At 24.0% G+C, this 11,215-nt stretch overlaps 2 protein-coding genes across 2 annotated transcripts; both read left to right on the top strand.

The window, feature by feature from the left end:
- Nucleotides 1-3,073: 3,073 nt before the first annotated feature.
- Nucleotides 3,074-8,023, top strand: LOC122847851. Its single transcript, XM_044145708.1, has 5 exons — nt 3,074-3,119; nt 4,921-5,074; nt 5,731-5,962; nt 6,122-6,487; nt 6,578-8,023. Exons 1-5 carry the CDS (start codon nt 3,074-3,076, stop codon nt 7,754-7,756), a joined length of 1,977 nt encoding a protein of 658 aa, XP_044001643.1. The 3' UTR covers nt 7,757-8,023.
- A 117-nt stretch (nt 8,024-8,140) lies between these two features.
- On the top strand, nt 8,141-10,911 carry LOC122860962 (sodium-coupled monocarboxylate transporter 1-like). Its single transcript, XM_044165057.1, has 9 exons — nt 8,141-8,194; nt 8,255-8,471; nt 8,538-8,883; nt 8,957-9,111; nt 9,182-9,322; nt 9,396-9,504; nt 9,573-9,794; nt 9,859-10,346; nt 10,427-10,911. Exons 2-9 carry the CDS (start codon nt 8,272-8,274, stop codon nt 10,515-10,517), a joined length of 1,752 nt encoding a protein of 583 aa, XP_044020992.1. The 5' UTR covers nt 8,141-8,194; nt 8,255-8,271; the 3' UTR covers nt 10,518-10,911.
- The last annotated feature ends 304 nt before the right edge of the window (nt 10,912-11,215 follow it).

Genomic DNA, 11,215 nt, shown 5'->3' with positions numbered 1-11,215 from the left:
GATTTTTTTTTTCACTTTAGCAGCCTCGTGGTTTTAAAACGTAACTCGATAAGCATACTATTTATTTTATCGATAACTTCTTGCTAATTTGGTTAGATGGCGTGTCGTCCTGGATAAGCAGTTGAAAAATTAATTTTTATAAAAGTATAATATGGAATTATTTTGCAAGTAATAACATCATGATATTTCATTTTTACATTTATTATTTTTTTATTTTTATGTTTTCATTAAAAATACTTGAATAAATAATTGGAAATTTCAGGAGATTTTTTTTTTTTCATTATTTAAATAATATTATAATAAAGTTTGAATAATTTGTTATTTAAAAAGTATATATATTTCATTAAACCATCGAAATGAGGAAACTTACAATTTTTAATATATGAAAATTTAAATACGTTTGTAAGACATTTTTGAAATTAATCCAAATTTCGGCTCGGAAAAGTTCTGAAAAACAAAAAAAATGTCAGTGATTTTTCAATTAAAAATATCAAGCAAATAAATAAATAATTAATTTAATTTTTAGGATACTTACAATAGTAAGATTTTCAGACGACAAAACAAATGTTCTGATGAATAAATTGCCATCAAAAGTTGTTGAAAAAAAATTATATTGAGTATCACTAAACTTGTTGACAACAGTCTGCAAAATAAAATTTTTTAAAAAATAAAAATATAAAATAATAGCACTATACTGATAGAAATAAATAAAAAAAAAAAACCTTTAAAGTGTTTTTAAAAAATGTTTTTTCTTCAAATTCACTGTCAAATCGAAAAACGTTAAAAATTTTCTTATCTCCAACTGTGTAGCCAAAATTAATCTTATCATAAGAAATGCTCAAATGTAAAGTTGACGAGTTGGGATAAAATTCTTTGACACCTTCAGCTGCATCAGGTCCCATAACTTTTAATGCAAAGTCTTCAAGATTTTCCGATTTTACAAATACATAACTACCAATTAAAGAAGACATTTTTTCAATTATCTATTTACAAAAATTCAATGTTTAAACTTGAATTGACTTGGTAAAAAAAAATAACTAACGATGTGTGTTGTTTAAATTTTTTTATATAAACTGTCTTACAAAATTTTCAGAGGAAGGAGGATTATCAGTCACATGATTTTTTTTTATATAATAATTGACCCACATTAGAAATGAATAACAAAAATAAAATGATTAATTAATGATAAAGTTTGATGATCACCACACGTTCAAGCTTTTTTAAAAAATCAACTAATAAATTTTTCACGTGATCTCTGGCTGACTTTTAATCCGACCCATTAAAATTTTTTAATTTTTTTCAAATTTTATTATACAACTTTGAAGTTGTAATTAATAGTTTTTTATTTTCCTTATTTTTTTCTTTATCAATAAAGTCAACTGATGAACATGTTTGAAAAAATCAACCACAAAGTATGTATACAACTAAATTCACCGATCCAAATCAATTTTTCCTAAACGAGCGTTAAATTCATTGTCAAAAGTGCAGATGTGTATTTTTTTTTTTTTTTTTTTGTTATTTTCTTTATTATTTCCACGACAATTTTGTATAAGCCCACCCAGAAAAAATTTTTTATATTTCTCTATTTTCAATGCAAGCAACTATATACCCTAGGTCGCTCGTATATTATATATATATATATTTTATTTTTTTTATTTTTGACATGAAGAGTCAAGCCCCAAAAAATTTGAACAATCATTTTATCCAACCGTTAGGGTGACAAAAGAATAATTCAATGAATCAGCTAAAAAGGTAAAGAATTTTCTTTGCTTTTTTCACCTTTTATTATTATTATTTTTATATTTTAAATCATCCGGATATAGTTGTCTAGCTGAGTCTAGCTTTCTTTGATTTCGAATATATTCAATGGAAATGTGTGAAAATAGGCTTTAGCTGTAAATACATTTATAAAATCTTCTTTGGGTAGAGATGTCAAAAAAAAAAATGGAAAAAGTATCAATTGAATGGCTGTAAAAAAAAATATATATACCCCACGATAAATGCTCTTCTATAATAGACGAAAATAGATACATCAAAAGATCAAAATAACAATATGCAAAAATGAAAAAAAAAAAAATTAATATAAAGTCACAAACTAAAATAAAAAAAAATAAAAAATAAAAAAAGATTATTTATATTAAAATTGAATAATCATCATGATTTTCTTTTTTTTATTTCCAATCAAATGACTTTTTTATTTTCTTGTATAAATAATAGTCATCATTTCTAATGACTACAAGAAATATTTTTTTGTTAATATAGTAATATAGTTAATGATTTAAAGTTATATTTATCTATAATAATTAAAATGTTTTTAAAATAAAACTAATCATTTTTATGGGTGGAGTTATATACGCCTCTTTGAAATTAAAATATAAAATTAAGATAGCAGTTTTTTTTGTTTATTTAAAATTATCTATTATTAAATAATTAATTTTCAAAACAAAAATATATTTAAAAAAAAAAAAAGTTTGATGCAATTTTAGTGTCAATGATTTATCGAATATTTAAAAATTTATTTAAATATTTTGTTGAGGGTTGCAAGGACCTCACATATTTATTTATCATCGGCATCTGTTTATTTTATGAAAAGATGAGATTGAACAGATACACATATGATATCACCAAATACATGAATTTTATTTCTCAGCAGGATCTCCCAGTAGAAAAAGGAATTTTTCTAAATTTTTTTTTTTTCCTTCATGCTCTCTATTTCTTTGTATTTGGGTATGTATATGTATATATTTTTTTTGGGACTTGTGTCATGAAATATTGAGGCATTGGGTTACACACATTAGAACCCATGCTGGGCCTTATAAGAGGGGGAAATGGTTATATAGTACCCAGATTGTACCCTTAGACTCTTCAGTTCCTTCCAGTTGCTTCAGTTCTTTCTGTTCCTTCGAATGGATACAACTTTTTTCATATTTTATTGGTGTTGATGTATAAATAATTTTACTATAAAAAATTATGTGTATGTAAAATAATCAAGTGTTTTATTAAAAAGTGAAATTGATAATAATTTATTATAAATAAAAAAATATTTTAATTGATAAATTGTTAAAATACTATCATGGATTTTTTGAGGATTATTTTTTTTACTATTTTAATATTTTCTGGTAAGTTTTAATTGATATTTATTTAATTATGTTAATTAGACTGTTTTTTTTTTAAATTATAATTAAGTTGATAAAACAAGATAGTTGTGTGTTGAATAGAATAATAATAAATAATGTTGATAAATTTTTGGAGCTTGATAGTTATGCATGACATTGTTCGAAGAATATATTTACGATTTGAATACCAATTGAAATGATTGCTGAAAAATTTATACAGAAAAGGGTTTTTACTTGTGATTACAAAATATATACAAGGAAAAATTGCACTATAGATACACGAGTGTAATATTCGAATTCTTTTGTAAACGCACGTATTGAATTTTAAATTCTATGGGAATTTTTTTATTTAAAATCAATTACTTACTGTTTTTTTATCCAATATAAATAAATTTATTTTTTTTTAAATTTAATAAATCTTTATATAAAAAAATAACAAGATTATACAGCGTATTCATACACGTGTGAAAAAAAGGATGTTTTTTTAAAAAAAAAATTTCCATTCACTAATTTATTTTCTTTCTTATATTTTTAAAAAAAAATATTATTATTATTTTTTAAATATAAATTCTTACCCTCGTTTGAAGCAATATTTTGAAAGGACGCATTAAGGAGATTTTATTTTATGGTTTAAAAAAAACATTCTTTTTTTGACATCTTAAAATTTTGGTGGTAATCCTAGACCCAAGATCCGCCTTCAATGTGGAACCATCAATTTCAACTGGTTGCTCTCATGTTTCACACATGTCCATTACATTCACACGCTGTAACACTTGATATCCTCACATGTCATTTATCTTAATAATTAAATTACATAATTTTAAAATCAATTTTTCATTTTAAATAAATCAATAATTTTACTATTTAAAATTTTACATAAATGCCAAGTTAAACATCTCTAAAACACAAATGAAAAACAAATTAAAAAATTATCATGAATATTTTTTGTATCAAATAATAATTTCGCTAAATATTATCATAATTATTTATGAATTTATGATATTGAATTTTGATATATAAATTTACCTAGAATTGATGACCTGACGACAAATGAACGACACTAATAATCATATAAATAAATACTATTTAAAAAAAAATAAATAATTCAAGCATACAAGTCGATTAATATATTATTTACTGGACGAATAAAAATATAAATGATTGAAAGCTTTTATTTGCAGCTGGGATAAAGATCTAAGCTTGTCACCTGGATCGATCTCTCGACGGAACATTTATTTTTCGATCTTTCTTTTATTTTTCTTTCTTCTTTTTCTTCCCCAACAAACCTAGTTTAATATTTATTATTTTTTCAAGTTTTATTTAACCTTAGTAATGTATAATAATAAAAAAAAAAAAAAATGAGACTGATGGAGAAGGGGGGTAGCAAGTTCAGGTAGTAGCAGAGGGTGGTATCTAAAAAATAAATGTATAGATTATCTAATATATACTATATATGGTATTTATCTTTTCATATCTGTCTGACCCTAAATATACTAAAAAAATCCACAGGAGTTTTTTTTTTTTAAACTACCTGGCAATATATGTATATATAAATTTTTTTTTTTTTTTTCTTTGAGACATCACGTTGATTTTAAGCAGAATATAAAGTTGGTGCACACACTTGAGGCGCCTGGCAAGAATGATAAATCCACGTATCTCAAGATATGAATTTAAAATTATATACATACATTATCAGACGATAGCCCAAATGATAAAATAAAATTAATGATAAATTATAAAATTATATTTGAAGTAGATTAATTATTTATTTACTTATTGAGGTTTTTTTTTTTTGTTTTTATAGGAATTTTTTATGTCTACGGTATTCAAAATGATGACTGGAATGACTGGAGTGGTGATGAGTGTGAAGCAGCAATAAAAGAAACAATATTTCAAGATCATACAACTGTTGTTGATGAAACATCAAAAAGACTTCACTCAACATGGCTGTCTCAAGAGTTAGTAATTTAATATTTTTTTTCCTTTTATCTGTTAATTTTTAAATAATCTATTATTGAATTTATTTTACGGTTAATTAAAAAAATTATTAAAAAAATATTTATACATGATCTCTTTGATATTTATTGTTGCATAAAATCATAATAAAATAGATGCTCGATATATAAACCAGATAAAAACAGTTTGAATCGATTTATTTATTTTGAAAAAAGAAAAAAAAATCATAAAAGATATTGGGTTCCAGTAGTAGATGGAACCATTTGAATAGTTTAAAATACTACCATTGTTGTTGGCCTATTGTTGGGAATTCTAGTGTTCTTCCAACTGACAAAAACTATTGACCTTGATGTACGTGATATTTGAACTGATTTTAACAAGACACGCAAAAAGTAGAAGAATAAAAAAAAAAAAAAAGATAATACACAATTCTTTATGTGCCATCTAGAATTGTTCCGGAATTTCTATTTTTTTTTTTTTTTTAAATTTTACGCTTTTAAATTTTCGACCCATTTTGACCCTTGTTCTTGGAAAATTGTCAATGTCAACGAGAAAGTTAAATGCATTAAATGAATTTCACATTTTCATTTGAATAAAATATAACTTTTTTTCTCTCAAATTTTCTTGTAAATTAATGAAATTTTATTTTATTAAATAGATGTGAAATCAGAGCAGGTCCAGAATATATTATTCGAAAATATACATTTTATGAAGATGGCACATTTTTATTATTGAGACATCATTATGCTGAAGAATCATGTAGTGTTGCAACTCATACTGTAACAGCAAAAGGTGTTATTCGACTCCTGTCAACATCCGGATTTGTTTCTGGTGCAACAGATGCCAAATATCATCTGGATCATGTTCATATTTTACCACTCACACGACAGGTCAGTGAAAGCAACATCATTTTTTTTTTATTTTCTTTTCCTTTTTCGTTTCCCATCAATGTCTTTCAACAATTTATCAAAATACAAAAAAAAAAAAAAATATTATTTTAAAGAAAATAATCTAAAATAACATTTATTTATATTTAAAATTCCTTTTAGGTAGCTCATAAATTTGGACAACGTGTCAATTTTACGTGTACAAAACAATCAAAATGGAATCCATTTGTTCAACAAGTTATTTTCGAAAAAACATCTCGTCGTAATACAAATAATTTATGGGACAGTTTGACGAAATCTTCAAAGAAATATACAACAATTGATTGTTTAGATTCACTTAATATTAATTTTGATGAATTACAATTAGTAAGAGTTCAAAAAAAGCCAATAACATCTGAATTTGGATTAATTAAAAAAGGACAAATTAAAATTGAACTTTATCTTGGTAGTTTACCAGCAAATTCACAATTAAGAAAATCACATAGATCAACATCATTACAGCCAACATCATTAATACGTTCTGATATGGTATTTATAAATTTTATTAATTAAATAAATTTTCATTCATCAAATTATAACTGACAAAATAATATTTAATATTAATTATTTAATTTTTAGATAAGTGGATGTTTTACATGTGGAATAATAATGAGAGGAACTGAAAGTAGACCTCCACTTCTTCATGAGCTTGTTCCTTTACCAGCACTTATTGGTGGTTTTTGGATAAGTTCAAGCTGTGAAAGTAATGAGGGTGGACTATGGACAAAACGTCAATTACGTATTTATTCCGGTGATATTTTGTGGTCAGGTCGTTGGGATTATTATGCGGATTCAAAATGTAAAAATTATCGTTATACAATATTATCATCTGGTAGTTATGTACAACGTGCTGGACAACAAAATCCACATCGTCGTATGATTAATTTATCAAATGATAAAACTGATAATATATATCCAAATATTGAAGATAGAAATAATAAAAATTTAGATTATAATTTAAAATTAAATGAACGTAATTTACATGAAAGAAAATCACTTGCAAAATGGATGTCACCTGATTTGGCTAAAAAATTAGCTGATACATATAATGATAAAAATAATTTATATGATAAAATATTACCAACTGTTGAGGATATTGAACAAGCTGATGAATCAATTAGCTATGAAAAATCTACATCAAAAGTACGTCGTAGTCTTGATTTACAAGATGAAAGTTATAAACATATTTTACAAAATACACAACCATCAATGGCTGAATCATTTGCTGCAATTTTACGTGGTAATCAACGACAAGAATCATCAACAGTATCACCATCAATGCCAACAATGACAACAACAAAAAAACCACAATTTTTAATGATACCATCAGGAACAACTGAGCTTGATCTTCATGTTACTGAAAGTATATTAACAATTGGTGATCTTTCAATTGCAGCAAGATGTGGTGCACAAATAACTGGTAATGAAAAACATGGTCTTTATGCTAAACCATTAAAATCATGGCCAAAAAATTGTGTTAAACATTCAATTCAAGCATCATCAATAATTAATCTTAGAGCTAAAATTGATGTTAATTGGAATGGAGAATATAATTTAGTATTGGGCTCAAAAAATGATAATATTTGGCAAGCACCATTACAAAAGTGTGGAAATTTACCTGAACATAATCCAATTTTGAAACTTCATTTAAAAAAAAGCCTTGGTTATAGATTATTTGCAATATCAAGTGGAACAACATTTTATTTATCATGGAATTGTATTGTCATACTTTTTTCATGTTTATATCTATTTAGATAAGATATATCAATTATTTTTTTTAAAATAGATGATAACAATATTTTGTAAATAAATTGTACATATAGCTAGAAAATTTTATAATTTATAAATTATTTTTTATCGAAAAAAAAAACAATATGAATTGCTTACAGCTAAAAACATAAAAATTGAATGAATTTTTAATTATATAATGCAATATCCAAATATTTAAATTAATTTTATAATTTATTTCTTATTTTTAAAACTTTATATATTTTTATATATTTTTAAATAAATTTTTTAAATTAATTTTCAACATTGTATTATCATTGGATTACCTTATTTATTTATCACTCTTATCATACAATAATAAATCACTCAAATTCAGTATAATATTTGCACAAAAAAAAAAATAAAAAAACAAATCAAGAGATGAAATTTTCCTCTTGTCTCATCAGTTACAGATTTAAAATTATTTAGGAAAGTTTATAATAATTTTAAAAAAAAATAACTACCATTTTAAAATAATTAATTTTATAGATAAAAATAAAATAACAATGTTCAACGAGACTGATGTTAATTTGGGTCACATGACATTAGGATTTGTGGATTATTTAATATTCATTTTACTTCTTGGAGTGAGTCTCTTAATCGGTGTATATTTTGCATTTTTTAGTAAACAAAATAATACAAATGAATATTTATTTGGTGGAAAAACAATGAATTATTTACCAATTGCAATGAGTATACTAGCAAGGTACAATTTAAAATATATATTTATAATTAAATGATTAATTTATTTATCAATTTTTTTTTACTATAGTCATGTATCAGGAATGACTCTTCTCGGTGTACCAACTGAAGTTTATTATTATGGATCACAATATACTGCTGTTATTTTTACAACACTATTTACAGCAATAATAACAATATATATATTTTTACCAGTATTTTATAAACTTCAATTACCAAGTACATTTCGTTATCTTGAAATAAGATTTGCAAAACCAGTTAAATTACTGTGTTCAGGTCTTTATATTATTTCGCTGCTTATATATATACCAATTGTTGTTTATGTACCAGCTTTAGCATTTTCACAAGTTACTAAATTTAGTATTCATGCGCTTACACCAATTATTTGTATTGTTTGTATCACATACACAACAATGGTAAGTTTTTTTTCAAATTTTTAAATTAACATTTATTCATCAAGTTAAATCATACCTGTAAAAAAATATTTAGGGTGGATTAAAAGCTGTTGTTTGGACTGATACAATACAATTATCATTAACATTTGGTGGACTTATTGCTATTCTTATTATTGGTATTAAAAAAGTTGGAGGATTTGCTGAAGTTATAAGAATATCTGATGAAGGAGGAAGACTTATTTTTTTCAAGTAAATTGTTTATATATATTTTGCATTTTTATTTTAAAATAAAAATAAAATTAATTTTATGATTATTTAGTACAAATCCTGATCCATTTCAACGAAGTTCATTTTGGGCAATGTCGGTGGGTATGACATTTCATTTTGTTGGTCATATTAGTATTAATCAAGGTGTCATTCAAAGATTTCTCTCGGTACCAACTCAAAGACATGCAATAATGTAAGTAAATAAATCAATAAAAAATATAAAAAAACACACACAAAGCAATTTAAATATATATTTTTTTTTGTAGCTCTATGTTATTAATGTCAGGTGGAATGATTTTTATAAAGCTAATAGCTGTTCTTGTTGGTCTAGCAATATTTGCATATTATTATAATTGTGATCCTCTTATAACAAATGTAATTATATTTAAATATTAATATCGTTCATTTAAAATAATAATAATATAATGATAAAATTAATTTAGGCAATTAAACAAAGTGATCAAATATTTCCATTTTACGTAATGGATATTACTGGTAATTTATCAGGTTTACCTGGTCTATTTTTAGCTGGTCTAGTTAGTTCAGCATTATCAACAATGAGCTGTAGTTTAAATACACTTTCAGGTAGTATCTATGAGGATTTTATTGATTCTTGGATACCTGAAAATGAAAATAAAGAAGAAAAAGCAGCAAATATAATGAAGGTTATTAAAAAGTATAATATATAAATATAAATTTTATTAATTTATGATTATTTATTATCAACAGATTCTTGTTGTAATAATTGGTGTGGTATCAGTTGGTCTTGTATTTGTTGTTGAAAATTTAGGTACAATATTTGAAATGGGTATAAGTATGAGAGCTGTTGTTGATGGACCAGTACTTGGATTATTTATTCTTGGTATTATGGTACCATGGGTTAAAACACGTGGTGCTATGATTGGTACATTTACATCACTTGTTATTTTAAGCTGGCTTGGTGGTGGTACACAGTGGTATAAAATACAAGGAAAATTAAAACATAATAAATTACCAGTATCTGTTGATGGTTGTTCATATCCATTAAATGAAACAATCATAACACAATTATTATTCAATGATGATGATGCTCCAATAATTTATCATTTTTCATTTTTATATTATACACTTTTGGGATTATTTATTTGTATATTTACTGCTATAATTGGCAGTATTTTATTAGGTGAAACTGAATTAAATAGTATTGATCCAAATCACATTACACCAATCATGCAACGGTACTATTACTATTATAAAAATATTTAAAAAAAAAAAACTATTTTGTTTTGATTGTAAATATTGAGTTTTTTTGTTACAGTTTTTTACCAAAAAAAAATATTTATCGTGAAATACCAATGAGAATAATTGATGATGTTATGGGTCCAGTTGATAAATCTATAAAAAATTAAAATAATAAAATTGAATGAATATGAAAACAAAATATAATTGTATATTATCAGTATAAAATAAATAAGAAATTTAATGTAAAAAAGAATTATCAATACGATTTTTAAAAAATTAGAATTATATATTTTTAAAAGTATTGTCAGTGTGCATGGTGTGCATTATTATAATTTTTTTTTGTTACGATCATAAGCATATAGCCAAATTGAGGAATCCGGAGTTGCGTTTAACAGACACCTGTTGATATATATAACAGACACTTGTTGAGTGAAGATCACTTGTTGATTGCAGTATCACCTGTTGATTCACAACTTGTTGATACATGCAACCTGTTGATTTATAACTTGTTGATATACAACCTGTTGAATGTTGATAAAAAATCAAGAATAAAATAACTTTACACTTAAAAAATATTTAAAAAGAAGATCATTTAAAAGTAAGATAATTTAATTTCATATAAGTACTACGTACAAAACAATTTTTTTTTCTATTCACTATTTTATTTTTATTCAAAATATAAAAAGAAACAAAAAACATTATAAATAATAATAACAATTAATTTATTGTATCTTATATAATTAATTTTAATTTTCCTGCAATTGTTTTTTTTTTTTATAAACGTCTTTAAAAATTTATAATTCAAATTAAAGAATTAGAATTTTAATTTTTCCAACACCGAAAAAAAAGAAAAAAAATACTGACA

Source organism: Aphidius gifuensis, linkage group LG1 (genome assembly GCF_014905175.1).
Source record: "Aphidius gifuensis isolate YNYX2018 linkage group LG1, ASM1490517v1, whole genome shotgun sequence".
Classification (NCBI taxonomy): Eukaryota; Metazoa; Arthropoda; class Insecta; order Hymenoptera; family Braconidae; genus Aphidius; species Aphidius gifuensis.
This window is presented reverse-complemented; position numbering and strand designations above follow the sequence as displayed.

What these genes read in the sequence shown, in the direction of transcription:
- LOC122847851 (XM_044145708.1), top strand. Translation starts at nt 3,074, where the DNA reads ATGGATTTTTTGAGGATTATTTTTTTTACTATTTTAATATTTTCTG. An exon ending in TACTATTTTAATATTTTCTG is followed by an intron (nt 3,120 to 4,920) that starts GTAAGTTTTAAT and finishes TTGTTTTTATAG; the next exon opens with GAATTTTTTATGTCTACGGT. An exon ending in TCAACATGGCTGTCTCAAGA is followed by an intron (nt 5,075 to 5,730) that starts GTTAGTAATTTA and finishes TTTATTAAATAG; the next exon opens with ATGTGAAATCAGAGCAGGTC.
- LOC122860962 (XM_044165057.1), top strand. Translation starts at nt 8,272, where the DNA reads ATGTTCAACGAGACTGATGTTAATTTGGGTCACATGACATTAGGATTT. An exon ending in GTGATCCTCTTATAACAAAT is followed by an intron (nt 9,505 to 9,572) that starts GTAATTATATTT and finishes AAATTAATTTAG; the next exon opens with GCAATTAAACAAAGTGATCA. An exon ending in ATTACACCAATCATGCAACG is followed by an intron (nt 10,347 to 10,426) that starts GTACTATTACTA and finishes TTTTTGTTACAG; the next exon opens with TTTTTTACCAAAAAAAAATA.